This window comes from Filicampus tigris, chromosome 13 (assembly GCF_054856515.1).
Source record: "Filicampus tigris isolate MCC_2025a chromosome 13, RoL_Ftig_1.0, whole genome shotgun sequence".
In the NCBI taxonomy this organism is placed as follows: Eukaryota; Metazoa; Chordata; class Actinopteri; order Syngnathiformes; family Syngnathidae; genus Filicampus; species Filicampus tigris.
In genome coordinates, this window is record NC_141229.1 from 1,965,318 (window position 1) to 1,984,913 (window position 19,596).

The following is a 19,596-nucleotide window of genomic DNA, read 5'->3' on the forward strand; positions in this document are numbered from 1 at the left end:
TTTGTTGGAGAGTTGGACTGTAGACACGCCCCTTCCCAAACCTTGGCAGTTTTCCTCAACCTCCACCCCCACTCCCCCTTTTCCTCCCCCTCCCCCTCCTTCTCGGCTGTCCACCCTTTTGCTAGTCGCTACCTTCCCCCCTTCACCGAAGCCTTGTGACGGCGTTGCTAGGCCGACAAAAGTCCGGGACAGAATGGTAAGAACCGGCCTTTTCGACGGCACCGGCGACTGCACGAGGGCTCCCGGCTTGCCGTTGGAAGCGTGTGCGCGCGTAGTTGAGTGGTGGCCAGCGTGATGTTAGCCAGCATGGCCGCCGCCGTCGCTCCACTTAGTCAGCACCGGACCGAAGGCCACTCGAGTGGTCGAACCGGCGTTCGAGAGAGACCGGCGCCGCCTTTGACCCGTCCACGCCGGTGCGTTCTAGCGGCGTGCTCCGGCCCACGCCGGGATTTGGACCGTTATGCCCCGGGGCGGCCATTTTAGCCCCGCAGCCGGGTCGGGCCGGGCCGGGCCGGGCATGTCCATGTCCATGTATCAAATGAATGCTGGATAAGCCCCAATTTCAACAAAAAAAATCCCATTAAAGTCACATTGCGTAGCCGGACCATCTCGATGTGTAAGAGAAGCACCAAATAGTTGACTCAAATCAATTTGAAAAATCATACGAAAGGGAATTTATGCGAGTAGTTTAGGTCAGGCCGGGGTCCGGCTCCTGCCTCTGACACTAGCTCAGGCCAGTGCCGAGGTTCCGGTGAGTCTGACCCAGTCCGGCATAACTTCATAAAGTCCAGTCCAGACCTACCCACCCAGACCACAGCCGGCTGACGTTAAGCTAATAATACCTCCAGTCTGGAACCGACCAGGGACCAGCCTTGGAACTACTGAAGGGGTTTAAAATGTGACTTCAATCAAACATAAAGAGTTTATGTTGCCAACTTGATTTTATATATATATATATATTAGCAACACCAATAGTTTATATTGTTCTTTTGGGCCATTAAAAATGTTAGTGAATGAAACCTAAACAATCAAGTGTGGCATGTTGTAGTGGGGAATTTGTTAAGAATCTCATTATGGCTTGACAGTAATAGTATTCATATATGGGCGATCGATCAGAAAATCTCTGACCGATTATGGTTAGTTCGAACAAGGCCGATATTGACTAATAAGATTGGCCCGGCCCCAAATATTACTACAGCTTACTGCGCCGTTGTGACTGTTTTCATTGTACTCCGTTTTTCCGACTGTAACCCGGTGTGCGTGTGCCCCCCAGGCGTCAGGCGTGACAGTCAACGATGAGGTCATCAAGGTGTTCAACGACATGAAGGTGCGCAAGTCGCACAGGTCGGCGGACGAGGTGAAGCAGCGTAAGAAGGCGGTGCTCTTCTGCCTCAGCGACGACCGCAAGAAGATCATCGTGGAGGAGAACAAACAGATCCTGGTGGGCGACATTGGCGAGACGGTGGACGACCCGTACGCCTGCTTCGTCAAGCTCCTCCCCCTCGACGACTGCCGATACGGACTCTACGACGCCACCTACGAGACCAAGGAGTCCAAGAAGGAGGACCTGGTCTTCGTCTTTTGGTGCGTGCCCTCGTGCTAATGCGCTAATTGAGTCAGCCGATGCCGTCGCGGGTGCTCGTGCCTCAAGCGCCCGTGTCGTGTGATGTCACTTCCTGGTCGGTTTACGGTTCCTCCTTAGGACGACAATGACTTCAGGAGAACTTATTAGAAGCACTTTTAACTGCAGGTAAAAGTACCACTTTCTAATCTATTTGACCTCAGTAAAACCTTTATTTGAACCAAAATGGCTTTTGTACTATGCACTTTGACTTTTGCATGACGTCGATTACTGAAGAGAACATATTTGACTCCAACCTCTTTGGAACCTTAACGACTTAAGCAGAACCTCGTTGGTACCAAGATGACTTGAGTAGAACCTCAATTTGACCACTGACTTTGATAGAACCTCAGTCACTCACTCAAGAAGAACCTCCATTGGGCTCTTTTGACTTTAGTGGAACAGGCTTGGGAGCACTTTAGTTGGTAGAACCTCATTAGGAACCTCTTTGATTTCGTTGTTGGCTAAATGAGTTTATTTCATCCTAATTAGAAGCGTTTTCACCGTCGGAAGGCCTCATTAGAACGACTTTGGCTTCAGTAGAACCTCATCCGAACCACACTGACTTCATACAAAACTTTGACGTTAGGACAATGATGAGAATCTTCTTCGAACCGAAATGCAGTCGAATCTCTTTGGAACCTGATTGACCTGTGTACAACCTCATTAAAACCTCTGCGACATTCGCGGAACCACTTTGCTTTCATTGGAACCTTGTCGCAAGCGTTTTAACATTAGTAGGACCTCGTTAGCACCGCTTGGACTTCAGGCGAACCTCATTAGAGCCGCTTTGATTCACAGGAACCAAAACGTCCTCAGTAAAACTTCCTCGGAACCAGAATGTCTTCTGTAGAACTTCCATAGGACCACTTTGATTTCAGTAGAACCTCATGAGAACCAATTTCGATTTGGTAAGACCTTATTAGAACCACATTGGTTTTGGTAGAACCTTGATAGAGCTGCTTTTGCTTCATTAGAACTTAATCAGAACCACAGTCACTTCGAACAACCTCTATAGGACCACTAGAACCCTAACCCTGTAGGAGAACCTCATTAGAAAATGTAGACTTTAGTAGAACCTCTTTGGAACTAAAGTCACTTTGGGACAACCACATTAGAACCAATTTGGCTTTAGTCGAACCTCAATGGAACCCAAATTACTTTGGTCCTACCTCATTAGAGACAATTTGGCTTCAGTAGAACCTCATTAGAACCCCATCGACTTCAGACAGCCACTTGGAGTCAGTAGAACCTCGTCAGAACCAATTTAATGTGAGTAGAACCTCATTGGAACCAATTGACGTTCATACGAACTCATTAAAACCACTTTGGATTTACTAGAACCTGATTAGAACCACTTTTGTTTCAACCACGTGACCTTCATATGAACTCATTAGAATCACTTTGGCTTAATTAGAACCCACTTTAGAAGAACCTCATTGGAAGCCAATAACCCCTATAAACTCATCTGTACCAAGGAACTCCTGATGAGAACCACTTTGGAATCATCAGAACCTCACTAGAACCGCTTTGACGTGAGTAGAACTTAATTGGATCCAAAATGACTTGAGCAGAACCTCTTAAGCAACGCTTTGACTTCATTGGAATCTTGCTGGAACCACTTTGAGTTCAGTGGAACATGGCCAAAGCAACGATCCAACTTGTGGTGCGAGTCCTCGTGCTAACACGCTAATTTGGTTAGCGCGCCGACATGGCGGGAAGTGCTCGGCGGCCCAAGGCGCTGCCCCTGCGCGTGACCTCACTTGCCGCTTGTGTCCCTCGCAGGGCTCCCGAGGGCGCGCCCCTCAAGAGCAAGATGATCTACGCCAGCTCGAAAGACGCCATCAAGAAAAAGTTTACAGGTGAGCGCTTCCCGTCGACTGACGGCGGGCGGGAATCTCCGACTCATTCTCCGCTCGCTAGATGTTTGTTTTTTCTCTATTTCAGTACGTACGTTAAGATGAACCCAAACAAATCATGTGTTAGTTTGATCTTTAGAACAAAGGCATTTTCATTTTTTTTCCCGATTCAAAGTGGTAAATCATAATGATGGGCAAGCAAAATGCGTCAACAAATCAATACGGTGAAAGCATGTCGGCACGTTTAAAATGTCGTAAACGGGCGTATATTTTCTACTTTTTGAAGGGAAGAGGGGAAAATGGTGTCACTTTAGCACATTTGAATCATCTGCAAACTGCCATGGATGCGCATGATCAAATACGTGGAATCGTTTGGCTGTTTTAGGATCTGATGGCATTCCTGGCCTGACTTGGTTGTCGGGCAACAGCTGGTGAAGATGACCGGGTCCGTTTTTGGGGCAGAGTTTGAATGTGGAAAGCCACGCTGCTTATTTTGTTGTCAGGGTGTAGCGACGTACTGCAAGCCACCATTTGGGTTTTTTTTCACCCAGATGTGGACTAGTTTGGATCTTCGACTATTGTAGAGATCGCTTTTTTTGGGGGGCACCCACATCCGAGTCACCTGATTTTGAGTATCTGCCGAATGCCGATCCAGTATCTCTGCAAGGCAGTGCAATTAAGACCAAAAAAAAGACCACATCCAAATGGTCTCAATTAGCCATCCATCCCTTTTCTTCTCCCTCGGAATTTAAAAATCGCATCTTTTTCAGCCGATACCGATCAGCTAAAAAAAAAAAAATAAAATCACGTGATTGGCCCCAGTTTCCAATCACGTGATCAGATCGGGACTCGCCGAGTAGTTTTGTTTGTGGATTGATCGTGGTAGTGTCAAACTTTCATTTAAACTTCCAAAGAGGTTGAGTTGTAATTCGATTTGTTGAATGTCACATTATTGAGATGGACCCCTTCGGACAGGCTGGGCGATGCGCCGATTCCCAACTGGATACTGAATGCCCGACTCAAGTGCAAGTGAGCGATTTCCGACTGCAGAATGCCAGCTCCCGGCTAGCTATCTTCTAGTCAGTATTTTGAGTAATCAGCAGTCAAACATGGGTTGCTCTCAACAAAAACGCAGCTTTCTGGCCACAAAGTTGAGAAAACGAGAAACGTGATGATGCTTATCGAGACGGATCATCACTCAGCAAAAACCGAGAGTAATTGAAACCCCCAGAAAAATATATCATTTTCTACAGATGGAACAATATGGTGGCAAAGTATTAGGGTTGTTGAAATGAAGCTTGTTCAACTCACTCAAAATAGTTCTTTGGCACCAAGGTACACAAAAAACAGCAAATAGGTTCCCGTATTTTCCGGACTATAACCCGGGACTTTTTTCCTAGGTTTTGAACCATGCGGCTTGTAGACCGGTAGACACGGAAGTCGCCGTGGCTTCTTCATCTGCACGTCAAAATAATTTGTTCCGATCGAAAGTGTGACGCACGAACAATATTTTTCGTGCCCGTGGAATCGGTGCATCCGATCATCATTTTAATCGAAAGTCTGATCGGATGAAAGAAATGTCGCATGTAAACGTCGACGGTGACGCCAGTTTCATTATGATGCTGGTTTCACGGTGACGATGTCGTCACGGAACATCTTGCGATGTCGCCCTCCGTGATGATGTCACATTTTCTGATGATTGTGGAACATGCCGCGATGTCATCGTGGCCTGATGTCAATGTCTCGTGACGTCACCGTCTCATGACTATTTGACACATCGCGGCTGGTTGACGATGGTGTCTTCTCCCCCGGACAGGCATCAAGCACGAGTGGCAGGTGAACGGGCTGGACGACATCCAGGACCGCAGCACGCTGGCCGAGAAGCTGGGCGGCAACGTGGTGGTGTCCCTGGAGGGGAAGCCGCTGTGATGTCGTGCGCGTCGAGCCAACCCGCCGTGCCATCCGGACCCGACCGCCCCGAGCCCACCAGAACACCGCCGCCGCTTGCCGTGTGTGTCCATGTCGTGAAGGAGTTGGCGTCTTTAGGCCCCATTATTTTCTTTTTTTTTTTTTGCTGTTGTTGTTTTGTCTGTTTTTGTCCCCCGAAATGAAGATCTCATTAACTTAAAATATGCAAACCCCTCCCACTTTGTTGCCACATGAATTGGTGACCCGGCAGGAAAGGTCGTCTCCGAGTTTTGCCAAAAAGACCTCCGCCTCACACCGTGAGGCTTCTTTTTTTTTTTTTCTTTTTTTTTTTTTTTTTTTTTACACGTGACTTTAATTTATTCTTGTTTGTCGCCGCGTGGCTCCACTATGCATCACAGCACATTTAGCGTTAGCGCTCTCCTGGCCGCCGTACGTTTTGCTTTGAATGTAACCACCAACACCACACGTCGTTAGAGTGCACTTTGATTTTGGAAGCATAACACTATGGGAAGCAGATTCGATCCCCTCCGCCCCGCCGATTCCCGGTGAGAGACGACCGAGCCCTCGCAGCGACGACGAGAACGCGACAAACATCCGCAGCCTTACAGTGGAAACTTGTTTGTGACCTCACAGGAAGCCACTCTGCAATAAAAGCCTGTGGCCCCGCCTCCCGACTCGTCTGTGCCTCAGTCACACGCCCGCCGCACAAAAACAGAACCTCACGGGGAGCCTTTGGACTCCATCAGAACCTTGGTAGAACCACCATGACTTGAGTAGTAGAACCTCACTATCTGGAACCACTTTGGACTTTGGTACATCAATGTTAAAATCACTTTTGGTGGTACCGGGACCTCATTAAGGCCACTTGGAGAGGATCTTGCTATGACATCAGTAGAACCTTTTTACAACCACTTTGACTTCTAAATACAACTTCATCAGAAACACTTCAACTGTAACAGTAATTGTATTAGGAGCAATTGAATTTAAGTCCGACCTCCTTACGACCTATGAAATCTCAGTCAGACTCCTGACTTCAGTAGAACCGCTGACTACTGGAGAATGTCATTAGAACCACAATGACTTGTGTAGAAGCCCGTTAGGACTACTTTCAGGGGAACCTAATTAGCAGAACCAGAACGCCATTTTGACTTGGTTAGAATTTGCATCTGTAAACGTTGTCATGCCACTGTGACGTCAGCGGAACATCATCTCACTGATTGAATCACTGACTTCCATATCCGTGATAGAATCATTCCAGATTTCACTAAAACTGCATTAGAGCCACTTGAACTGTCACAGAAACGTGAGCAGGACCGATTAAACTGAAGTAGAACCTTATGTGACTTGATTAGAACGCCGTTCTGACCTCTCTGACGTGACCAGAACCTGTTTGGAGTCAACGTGAAGTTCCTGCCAACAGCTGAGTCCACACTTCCTGCGTGAGTCGAGTCACTTCCTGCAAGCTGCGCATTCTTGCCCTTAGATGGAGCGGCAGGAGTGGAGTCTTGCCATGTGGACCGAGAATATGATCCTCTTTCTATTTGCGTCGCGGTGACGGCCCAATCGCAGCACGCCGACACCGCCTTTAAGCTCGCCACACTTTGAATGTTGCGTCAAACCTCACAATTAGCATCATTAGTTTAGCGTATTAGCATCTGGCACAGCAGCGGCTCAAAATGTCCATGTGTAGTTTTCAAAACTAAACATCGTAAATCATGTTATGCCCACTTGAGCCTTTTTCTTCTGTTTTTTTTTTTGCACTCGTGTTTTAGGTGTAGCGTGATCTAAAGAAATATGATTCTTGATATTTATACTCCCATTACTCATGGTGAGAATGTCACGAATTCAAATGTCAGCGCATGCGTTGTCGCCCGCCTCGTGTATGTCTCACAGGTGTTTTTTTTTTTTTTTTTTAACAAATTGAAACATTTATAATGGTCCTGGTCTGGTTACATCTGTGAAGCCTGTCCGGATGCAGCAGTCAGTCGTATTCCACAGTTCTGAATGATGCCCTCAAACCTCCATGCCCGGAAACTCGGTGTTGGTGCCGGAAGCCTCGAACGCACTTTTTTCAGCCTACTTTGCCTTACTTTTGTGTAAATCTCTGAAACTGATTAGGGACAAAAAAGCCCTTTGCCTATTCACTTTATTCGAAATATTTGATTTACTGGAGAAAGCCCCCTTACAAATTTAATTTCTGTTTGTTTTCTTTTAATATTTTTGTTATATTTTGAATTGCATTGGTATGGTTCTTATGCTCAATCGATTTGAAACGATGTTATTTGTTGATATGAGTGCCTATTTGTTTGTATATAACTGTTCAATAAAAAAAGAAAAAAGGTTGGGGAGGGAGTAATTAAAAAGAATATACTTGAATGATACTAGTGGTGTCCAAAAAAAATAATCTTTACCGCTAATCCTACCGGAAGTCAGCTGACCCTGGGTTTTGGGTTGGGTGTTTTTTTTTTTTTTTTTTTCAACCATTACCTGAAGTCACTTCCGGTACCAGTACCGAACTCCCAGCTAACAGCTGGGTTGTTAGATGTCTTTTTTTCCCCTCGTGTAAATGTGTTGTTCCACCAACAGGCAGCATTGTAACAGAGTTTTAAGTAATTTAAGAAGAAAAGAGCCACGAAAGACGGATTTTCCATTTGTGAGTTTTCAGACAGGTAAAATAGGGTCCTGAAGTCCTATTTTCAAAAAGTTGATTCACAACTTGAAATTTGTAGCCGCTTTGTTCCATGAACAAATTTCGGTTTATTGTTTGTATTGTGAAGTTCACCATTCACCAAAAGTTTGTTCCATTGCCTTACTATACAAAAAAAGAGCATAGATGAAGGATATAGGAATGTTTCAATGTTTTAAGTACAGTAAGAGTTTCCTCATAGAAAGTGCTCTAAAAAAAAGTGAACCAGATGCAAAGACCGGGAAAACATGTAGAGAATTTTTTTTTTAAGTTTAGCCAAGCTAATTTATTTCCGACTTTGTTGTACTTTCCTGGACAACGTGAGTGAATCGTCAGTTTGAAATGAATGGTCAGATAGCAACACAAGACCAGCTGTTAGCGATTAGCAGTCGCTTCAATCACCGGGGAACAGAACAAAGTGCGAGCGGGAGAGCTTGTGAGTGCATGCGAAGTGTGGACCTTAACGATTCTTATCAGACAGAGTTTGGTTTATGAAGATTTGTAAATCCTGTTGCTGACGCGTCATTGAAGTGAGTGCTCATGCAGGCCTTGTCGTCACCCAGAGGCCTCCTTTCACACGCGGGCCGCGTGAGGATTTTGCTCCAACTGCTCAACTCAAAATTTCAGCTCGCCATAACCGTGAGTACGCAAAACCTTTACAAGGGAGCCGCAATTGACGCTAACACAACTGAACATTTAAGAATAACACCTGCGTATTATTACCTCTGTATAATTTTACTAATTTATTTAGACTAGCGGCAATCGGACTGGCCAAAGCGAACCTTTATCTCGTCAAGCGTGTGCCAGTTGCGTTCACAACATCCTCTTTCAGCTGGGTTGTTTGTACGGTTCCTAACTTTTGCTCAGTCACTCGTTTATTTTGTGTGAAATTCCACTGTTGGCCACAAGATGGCGCCACACAATTTATTTCACATCGTCATTTGCATTCCTCTGTGTGAGCGCGCGCCTGCCATCCATTTCTAGAGGCCACCAAGGCTCGACGGGGCGCGCTATTGTATTCGTCTCCTTTTAAGTCCGACCAATTTCTTTTTTTCCTTCTGCCCTGCTTGTCGCGTTTGTTGCGGCCAGTACAATTTTATCCCAAAACTTGTTTGAATAAATGTAAAGGCGTCAATGTAGTGTGTTCACCACCCCCCTCTGGTGGTGGGAACGTCAACAGGTCTAAAATGCAGGCACAAACGCAAACGAAACACAGCTAATTTGAGGCTTAGCGCATACTGGTACGTAGCTTACTGGTCGAAACTTTGCCAACATTGAATAGTCTATGTGTGTGGCGGTGGTTGTCTCAAAGTGCTTTAGAAATACAGTTGAGTTGACTTTCTGAAAAGCTTGCTGCTGACTTCTAAAACCGTCCGGGTAGGGGGCTCTGGAGGACCGGATTTGGATACCCCTGCGCTATTGCGAAAACGTTTTTGTTGACTTTCTGTGTATGCGCAGTAACGAGCGAGATGGCGGGTTGGTGACGATTGTTTGAAGCCAAACTTGCTCAAAACCAAACAAAGACAGACAGGGATGCGGGATGCATAGCTACAGGTTTTTATTGAAGGGTGGCTTTTTGGGATGTCACAAATAAGGATCCACTTTCAGGCTGCAGACGTTGTCATGTTGGGGTGCGGCTGACTTGCGTCACAGCTGCCTCCCCTCCACGCACACAGCCCCTTTCAGCTTGGAGCCCATATCAGTGATGTCCTTGGCCTCCGCCAGGCAGGTTATATTCCACTCGGACGACTTAACTGAGGAGGAGACGCACGCGACGGTGACGTTATCATCATGAGACAACAAGGACAACACGCAGCGGTGCCAGCGTGCGTTTCCTGATCGCCCGGCGGTGCTGCGACTCACATTTCAACTTTCTCTTGAGGCACTCTTTGGAGCTGGCATGGAGCATCTTGCATTTCACAGGAGCATCTTCCGGAGCCCTGTGCACAAACAGGAAGTGACATCACTTCTCTCGCTTTTAGCATTTTTTTGGCGTTTGAACATGGACGTGTCACAGAAGGTGAATTTTGAGTTCAAACGTGGTTGCTGCTGACGTCTGCTGAATTCAAAAGAGAGTCTACCAGGGGCGGAGCCAGAGTGTGGCTAGTGGGCGGGCCTGAAAAAAATCAGGGTGGGCCTGAATGTTTCCCTCACTGAGCACAATCCTCCTGTCCCGACACATCGGATATTCAGATAAAATGGCAAACTGAATGATATGAAGTTCAGAGCTTCCTCAGACAACCACAATGATGTCATTCTTCATATTTAATCAAATAGAAAACACAACAAAACAAATTCAAAAACAATTTCATACTAATTACCAAAAAAATGAAAATTATATATTTTTTCATAAGTCTCACTGGGTGGGCAGTCTCTCAATCTGCCATAGCTCCGCCCCTGGAGTCTACTGGAGTCAAAGTGGTTCCGCTCAAGTTATTTCAATTCCAGTGACGTTCTACTGGAATCAAAGTGCTTCTCGGGGGAGCTTCTGGGGGAGTCAAAGTGGGACCGCCGAAACCATTTTGCTTCAGTTGAGCTTCAGCTCGAGTCAAAGTGGCTCCAATTAGGTCAAAGCCTGGTCAGCCTCACCCTGACCAGTTAGTTTGGACTTCGGGATCCTTGAAGTCTAGTCTGGTATTATTGAAGGGAGGCTCAGCACTGCAAGCGCCCCCTTTTGAAATAAAGAACCAAAACACAAATTGGAAGCACTTGTAGTAGGGTGAAATTACTAGAGAGACCGATATGTTGTTTTCAGGGCCGATACGATACCGATTATTAGTAGTCAAGGTGACCGGTAAACGATATTTGGAGCAGATATTAATTTTTCGTAAAAAAGGAAATATTGGCATCAAATTAAAAAAAAAAAAAAAAAAAGTTTTTGTTGAAACGTCTTTAAGCATATGTTTAACAATTTTTCAGATTTGCGTAATGTAGATTTTTTTGGGGTATTATGATTACTATAAATTTTTGACTATATGCATCTTTGTTACCAAATTGTAACAAAAAGTTCACGGAGCACCCAGCGTTGTCAGCATGTCTTAAAAAGTGAAGTGAAAACACTTTTAAAAAAAAGAATAGCTCCATATTGTTTTCGACAATAAATGAAGTTCTCCAAAATGTCAAAATGACAGAAAATTAAACTTTCACATATCTTTGTTTTGATTTCAACACAGTTTTAAATTGATTGATTATCGGCCATCGGATGTTTTAAAAAGGCAGATGCCGATATTCGTCAAAACGCAGAATATCGGCGCCGATCATCGGTCTTTCCCTAGAAATGACTACAATGTTTTTGTAAAGAAGTACCGCCTATTTTTTTTTTTCCTCACACTAAAGAGTTCTTGAAGAGCCGTCTGTTAACGGAAATGAATAAACACAAAGTTCTTTAAAAAGAAAAAATAGGCGGTACTTGTTTACAACAATGTTGTCATAATTTCACCCTACTACACACTCCCTGTTGAGTCAGATGCCGTGAGATTAGCATTAGCACGTTAGCACGCAGACACCCACCAGGAGATGAAGAGCAGTTGCTGCTTATTGCCGCACTCCTTGGTCCCGTAGTCGACGTCAAAAACGATGTATCGGCAATCATTGGACGGGAGCAGTTTGACGAATGCGTCGTAGGGGTCCTTCTCGGACGGCATGACTTTTCTGTCCGTGTCCACGATGATGGTCTTCTCGTCGTCGCTTATGCGGAAGAATGCCACTTTCGTTGTCCTCTTGAACTGCATATCTTCAACCAAATTGAGAATCTCATCGTCCACATCCACGCCTGATGCCTGTCCGCAACACAGTTAGCGGTTAAAACGCCTTTCACGTGTCAGCCGGGAAGTCAGCCCCCGGTTCTGTTTCCTGGATAAGAACGCTACTTGTCGCTAAGCAGGCATACGCTGGTGCGGGCAGTCCAAACCTCTGGCCGGGGGCAATTTACGGCCTGCCATCTGTTTTTCTTTTTTTTTTTTTTTTTTTTTTTTTAAGCGGCCTGCGCCATTTACTGTAATTACAGAGTTGGCCGCGTCACAAAATGTTGCTGCCGGTTTATCATTCGTCATTCGCCAGTGGCCGGGCCACCCGTCCGTCGTGGTCAGTCTGCTATTATTTCAAGCCGAGACAAACTCTTATCGTCGGTCCATCGCTCCGTCATCGATATTTTGACCATGCTGTGTCATCGCTTCCGTTTTTAATTAAAAAAAAAAAAAAAAAAATGTGTTTACAGCGTATGAGCGGTCATTGTGTTCTGATTCGCTAATGGAGAACCGGTTCTCAAATATAATTGAAGATGCTACGTCTGGTTGTAAGGATCTTCTCACCCAGAAGAAAATACAGCACAAAAATACTCGGGCTGTCAAAAGATTAATCACGATTAATCGCAAATACAGACTTTTACTTAGTTTTACTTAAAAAGTTACTTGACGGCTCATTGGAGAAATCAAAAATGATTTGCACACTTTGCACAGCCAAATTCCAATACCATATCTGTTGTACGTCTTTGGCGTATCGTTCAACTGTTGTATTTTACAGGAAAAGAATCGTATTCAAGGATCAAAGAAAGCTTTTAGAACAGTATTTGATTTGAAATATACTTTTTTCCACATTCATTCCTAGATTTGACTCAAGTAAATAACGGTTCAAAGCTTTGTAAAAAATGTAGTCGAAAAATGCGATTAATCGCGATTAATCTTTTGACAGCACCAAAAAATACGTATAATTAATGAGAAAAACATGTCAACCAAACGAACAAAACAATCACGATAATAAACTAAATGACAGCCTATGTAATCAACCCCAAAACACGTCAAATGGAAAAACGTGCATTATATTAAACAAAAAACATGTACAGTGGTACCTCTACTCACGAACGTCTCTTCCGATGAGATACGCAAGTTTCAAGTTACAAAACGCCAAAACGGGAAAATATCGCCTCTTGTTACAAAAGAAATTTCAGGAGACGAAAGATAAAAATACACTATGGGCTGCTGAGTTTCCTGAACGCAACATACTCATAGCTGCTCTGCCATTGGCTAGCCGAGCATCTTCCTGGCATCCCATTGGCTAAGAGGGACCTCTACTGTATGTGTCCGTGTGTAGATGGACAGGTAGATGGATATGTCTATGCAGCGTCCTCATCCTCGTCATTCGCCCCTCGGGCCATGCGGCGTTCCGAATTAGAAACGAGGAAAAGAAAAAAAAAGAAGAACATTTTTTTTTTTTTGTGTGTCCACACAAACAAAGCGAGAGATAATAGAAAAGTATGAAAAAGGGATGCGTTTGTTTGATCTCGCCAAAGAATATGAGCGTAATGTATCGACAGTCGCCATGTTAGCAAATCAGTTGTTTACAAAACGTCCGGCAAAAACCACTTCTGAGATAGAACGTGAACCAAAGAGGGCAAAAAGCGATGAGGACAGCAATTAAAAGCTAAACGACCATCATTTTTATTCTTTGTTTTTTTACATGATGCACAACTCTCATATATGGTGCAATTGTAACATGTATTTGTTACCTGTACATGTTTTGATCCATTTTTATGCTTTATAGAACATTTATGTCTGAATTTTGGGGGGCTTGGAACGGATTAGGGCGTTTACATGGAAAACGCGTCCCTACTTACAAAATGTTCTACTTACGAAATTTCTTCCAGAACCAATAAATTTCGTAAGTAGAGGTACCACTGCTTGCGATTGGCGCTAGGCCAAGGCTAGCAAAACCCGGGAACACGCAGGATGACCCGGCAGCGCGCAGCGCAAACTCTCCATGTGAAAACCTGAAGAGTAGATTGTCGCCTCTCAACTCGGGGACGAAACACGACACGGAGCAACTTGAGTTGAGCGGCAATGATGCCTCGAGCGCAAAGCGGCTCTCTTTTTCGGAGATTGTGCCTAGCTACGCGCGGCGTGTGCTTTTGTTTCTGTGGTCAAGTTGAACTACCGTAAAGGTGCTACTGAAAGTTCAATAAAAAAAATGGCAAGAGATAGGTCTACCTGCATGATTCATCACATCAAAGTTTGGAAACGGATCCTGGCCCAATTTTGAGGGTGTGGCGTGTAATGGCGATCTTCCAAATTCCGTAGCTTTTTACCAAAGTTGTTCTTTGCACGTAGTCGTACTCGCGTACAGAATGTCAGTACTTTGACCGGCAGCAGATGAACACCCCCCCCACCCTCCAATATTTGGTTAACAACACACTTGTCTGGGTGTGTCATTTTTATCAGACATTTTTACTTTACAGGGACTTTCATAGATACAATCTCGAGCTATTGCCAACATTTTTAATTGGTCAGGTAAAAATGACAGACTAAGTGGGGCACAGACCATTGTGACCATTGTGAATATGACCATATTTGGGCATACGGGCTTTCTGCTCGAGAGCGACCGTTTACCTACAATGTTGGATTGCTTTTATCATTGGAAGAAGAAAGAAAGAAAAACTATAAAGGCAAAGTGAAGAATGCCAAAGTGGATGTTTGCGCACGCAGCCCTTGGAAGAAAAAGGTTGAACAGCCCTGCTGTTCTAGGACCGGTCCGGGCATGCCTGGATTTGCGCTAGCCTCGCTGCTAACATTCAGTTCCGCAATCCTCCTATCTACCCCGCCAAAAAGAAGAAGAAGAAAAAAAAAAAAAAAAAAAAATCAACCCTTTCAACGAGCCCAAACAAACAGAATGTTTCTTCACACGCCGCGCATTGTGCAAGAGAGCAAACCATTTACGAGACTTCACATTGGTCAGTCATTTGTCAAATTTAACACACGTGAAAAAGCATACAATTGACCACATTTCGTATTGAATGGCGGCCCAATGCCAGCGCTTACATGTTGGTCATAAAATACTACAAATATGTGCGCACATGCACGCAGGCAAAGTTTACGTACGGTGTACAGTGTATATATATATATATATATATATATATATATATATATATATATATATATATATATATATATAAATTAGTGCTGTCAAGCGATTACATTTTTTAAACTAATTAATCGCAACATTTTCCACAATTGATCGCGATTAATCGCATTTTTCAACTACAATTTTTCACGAAGCTTGGAAGCGATATTTACTTGAGTAAAATCGTGGAATTAATTTGGAAAAAAATAAGAGTCTATTCCGATTCAAAGAGTGTTCCAATAGCTTTCTTTGATCCTTCAATACGATTCTTTTCCTGTAAAACACAACAGTTGAAACGATACACCAAAGACGTACAACTAATACGGCATTTGAATTTGGCTGGGCAAAGTGTGCAGATTATTTTGGATTTCTCCAATGAGCCGTCAGGCAACTTAAAAGTCGACGTAAAAGTCCGCCTTTGCCACAGTGACTCTCCTCTAAGTTTGGCTGCACAGTGAGCAGAGGTCAGTTGACACAGGAAGTTAATTTTTTTTAGTGCGTTATGAAATTGAAATTAATCTCCATAGTTAAAGCTTTAATTTGGACAGCCCTCATATAAATATATGACAAGAAAAACAAGAACCTAAACAACTGCTCCATGTCACATGACCAGCTGGGAGAACCAGTTCCACCAAAGCTACAGCTACCGCCTAAGTATCAGGGAGCTAATGCTAACAAGTGAAGCTAAAGCGACCCCCCTCCCCCCCAGCTTCTTTTAGAACCCGACGGGGGGGTCCCCGAGAGGTTCCCCTACCCTCCGCCCAAGACTGTTGCGACGCGGCGAAAAGGGAAGCAGAAGAGCCGAGAAAAGAGGGCGACCTACCATGTTGTCTGCTAGCGGGTGGTGATATCGCGTAAACTGCACAAGCTTGGTAACGTCCTGACAACTCGGGCAGGTTTTCCGTGAGGCACATTTAAAGGCGTGCCGCTTCAGGGAGTGGTTTTTCTCTCTTTACAGCACAGCGAAACTGCATGTCTTGACTAGCAAACGCCACACCTCCGGCACAAACAGGTCCGACCGCTCGAAATGGCTCGCGAGATGCGAGAGGGCTGACTCGACTCGCACGGCACCCCCGGGGGCGGGGGGAGGGGGACGCCAGTCGGAGCTTGCTTTTGTCGTCGGCTCGTACTTTGAAATGGGTCGAGAGCGCATCGACTGTCGCCAAGAGAAAAAGTCGATCGGGGCCGACGATGTGAAAGGCCGCCGCCAGCTGCCGAGCCCAAAATAATTCTCTTTGTCCTGGCAAATGGATCCAGTCAAGCTGATTCCGAGGCCTCTTTTGTCGTTTGTTCTGTCTGCTTGCTTCCTTGTTTGTGTGTGTGTGTGTTTTTTTTTTCTCTCTCCATTTTCTTGCCGAGGCAGGAGTAAGGCAACGAGGCGTACCTTGATGCCATTGGCAATCAGTCATCAGCTTTCGCTCCGTGATGGCCTTTTTTTTGTGTACAAAGGAATTTGAGTCCGAGCTCCCAAGTTGAGGCGAAGCGCGAGTGTGAACCTGCTCGCAGGAATTTCACTCAGATGGTCTTGGCGCGCTTCCGCTTTGCTGCCTCCTTTCTGTTCTTGCGCGCCATTCTTTACGTGATGATAAGGACATGTCAATGTTTAGCAGCGTTTTTGGACACACGTTTTTTTGGCTTTTACAAATCTTTAAAGTGGAAGTCAACCCAAACATATTTTTTTTCAAGAATATGTTCCCGAGTTGAAACGAGACGTTCTGAAAAATATTGCATTTGTGGAGTATGAGTTAAGCAGCAAAATGCACTCGTTTTTGGCCATCTCAGGGGGCGGCCATTTTGTCACTTCTGTCGACCGAAAATGACATCACAACTGCCCAGGGCTCGGGTAACGACCAATCACGGCTGACCTGTTTTCTGAAGCCGAGCCGTGATTGGTCGTTACCCGAGCCCTGGGCAGTTGTGATGTCATTTTCGGTCGACAGAAGTGTCAAAATGGCCGCCCCCGGAATTGGCTAAAAACGAGTGCATTTTGCTGCTTAACTTATATTCCACAAAACGCAAAATGAATCAGAATGCCGCGTTTCAACTAGTGGGCCTGCTGGGAACATATTCTTGAAAAAAATAGGTTTGGCCTGACTTCCGCTTTAACTCATATTCCAAAAACGCAATATTCATCAGAATGCCCTGTTTCAACTAGTGAGCCTGCATAGAACATATTTTGGAACACATTTCTATTCTTGGGCTTTTGATTCAGGCGGCACGGTGGTCGACTGGTAAGCACATCCGCCTCACAGTGCAGAGGTCGTGGGTCCGAGTCCGGCTCCGGCCTCCCTGTGTGGAGTTTGCATGTTCTCCCCATTGCCTGCGTGGGTTTTCTCCGGGTACTCCGGTTTCCTCCCACATTCCAAAAACATGCATGGTGAGTTGATTGGACACTCAAAATTGCCCCTAGCTGTGATTGTGAGTGCGACTGTTTGTTTGTCTCCGTGTGCCCTGCGATTGGCTGGCAACCAGTTGAGGGTGTACCCCGCCTTCTGCCCGGAGACAGCTGGGATAGGCTCCAGCACGCCCGCGACCCTCGTGAGGAGAAGCGGATCGGGTAATGGATGGATTTTGATTCGACGTGAGACTGACAGTTTTCTGCTGTTTTCCCATGTCTACTATGTTGTGTTACTTTCTTGCTCTTACTTGTTGATATTTTGTTGTTGTCGTATGTAAAGTGCTTTGTCACAGCTGTTGCGAAATGCGCTTTGCAAATCAAGTTTCATTGTATTGTATTTTTATGGCGCTTGTGTGCATTTTGATTGGCTATCATTTGCGACATCTCCACAACGTGCAACTGCCGTTCCGATTTTGAATCTCCGCAAAAGCAGCCGACTTTTTTTTTTTTCTTTCTTTCTTAAATATTTACGATGCAATTTAACAAATGAACCGTTGCACATCTTATAAAGGATCTTACAATCAGTCGTAACAGTGCAAATCATATCAAAATACCAATCTTAAATAACAACCAAATAAAAGCACACAAAGCCAAAATAAAATAAAAATGAAATACTAAAACGCTAATGTGGCAGGTGTAAGAATAATAATGCATTTTATTATTCATGTGTTTGATTTTTATCATTAGGCCAACTTGCTTGGTGTGCTTTGCTTTCACATATGTATGTTAATGGCTCACACACACACACACACACACATAGACAAAACAAGTTCATAGTGTTCCAGCTGCTTTCGCTCCCCTTTCCCTTAGAGCTGGAACACCTTTGTTATCAGGGACCCCGAAGAAAAATAAAAAGAGAGGGGGCGCAGGAGCCGGGCAGAGGGTTTTAGGAACTGTAATCGTACACTTCCCTGCGCTCTCCTTGCAAGTAAAAAGACAATATTGTTGTAGAGTGTCTTCTCTCCTCATTGTGCGCATTGTTTACGAATGTCTCACTTGGTGTGAACCTGACAGCAGGCGGAATAAAAGTTTTCACAGTGGCCGAGACTCACGGGCGTGCCGCCGAGTTTTGCCGCGTCACTCACTGGGCGCCGGCCGGCCGTGCTGCAAACGTGAGTCAGTAACAGGAACATTCTAACACACAATTGGGAGTGCTGAGAACCATTGTCGTCATGATTCAACTTTCTCAAAGCGTTGGCTAGCATGGCTCATTCGTTTTCACGTACTTCTATTTCACTGACCATATATGGATCGATTTGGCCATGTAGAGGGCGCTACATTCGGGCTCCCAAATTACTTATCGAGGAAAAATGTCCTACAGGTACGTGTACGTACGCATGCTTTGATAGGTCAGATTTTTTTTTCGTATGCCATTTTCGGATTTTGTGCGTACGTACACTTTTAGTTCCACTTGTTTAACTTTAAATGCATCTGTTGTTGAAACAGAACATAAGCGCTCGGTCATACACAAGTCCTCTCGGTTTCACCGGAGATCTTTGCCGCTTTACGAGCGAAAGTTGGGGGTAGGTGGGGGTCAATGACGTCGTTTTCGAAGTAGGGGGGGGGGCCCGTCCCCAGTACCATCTGCACCCATGATGCATATCAATGACACGTGTAAGATGAAACCTCCAAAGACACCGCAGCTACACGTTGAAACTCCCCCTAAAGGTGCCCCGACTGAAAAATGAAGCCGAAAAAACAAAAACATGAAGAAAACGGGAAGGTGGTAAATTCAAAAATCGTACATTTTTACTGCGCCTTAATCATTCAACTCATTCACTGCCAAGGACATATTTGTCTTTTCACAGTCCATCCATTCAATTCCCGGAACGTATTTATATATTTTTAAATCTTTTTCAAACCGTAGGGTAAAAGAGGGTCTGAAAATGTCTGGCAGATTTAAAGGGATTATGTGTAGAATGTTTTGATTTTTTCATTGATCATGTTCTCTCCGTGCCTGCGCGTGTTTTCTCCGGTTTCCTCCCACATTCCAAAAACATGCGTGGGAAGTTGATTGGACACTCTAAATTGCCCCTAGCTGTGATTGTGAGTGCGGATGTTTGTTTGTCTCTGCGTGCTCTGCGATTGGCTGGCAACCAACCCAGGGTGTCCCCCGCCCACTGCCCGAAGACAGCTGGGATAGGCTCCAGCACGCCCGCGACCCTTGTGAGGAGAAGGATGGATGATCATTTTAAAACCCCACTATTCATTT

At 44.9% G+C, this 19,596-nt stretch overlaps 2 protein-coding genes and 1 long non-coding RNA gene across 3 annotated transcripts; 2 read left to right on the forward strand and 1 right to left on the reverse strand.

Moving 5' to 3' along the window:
• The first annotated feature begins 64 nt into the window (after positions 1 to 64).
• On the forward strand, positions 65 to 6,076 carry cfl2 (cofilin 2 (muscle)). Its single transcript, XM_086050251.1, has 4 exons — positions 65 to 196; positions 1,274 to 1,584; positions 3,407 to 3,483; positions 5,297 to 6,076. Exons 1-4 carry the CDS (start codon positions 194 to 196, stop codon positions 5,407 to 5,409), a joined length of 504 nt encoding a protein of 167 aa, XP_085906377.1. The 5' UTR covers positions 65 to 193; the 3' UTR covers positions 5,410 to 6,076.
• Positions 6,077 to 8,397: 2,321 nt separating this feature from the next.
• Positions 8,398 to 18,141, forward strand: LOC147137092 (uncharacterized). The gene is made up of 2 exons (XR_015089289.1): positions 8,398 to 8,734; positions 17,199 to 18,141. It is a non-coding gene; the product is annotated as an uncharacterized LOC147137092 (long non-coding RNA).
• Positions 9,637 to 16,070, reverse strand: LOC147137093 (cofilin-2-like). The gene is made up of 4 exons (XM_086050194.1): positions 15,810 to 16,070; positions 11,606 to 11,874; positions 9,959 to 10,035; positions 9,637 to 9,849 (listed from the first exon to the last, which is right to left on the reverse strand). Exons 1-4 carry the CDS (start codon positions 15,810 to 15,812, stop codon positions 9,743 to 9,745), a joined length of 456 nt encoding a protein of 151 aa, XP_085906320.1. The 5' UTR covers positions 15,813 to 16,070; the 3' UTR covers positions 9,637 to 9,742.
• Positions 18,142 to 19,596: the final 1,455 nt, after the last annotated feature.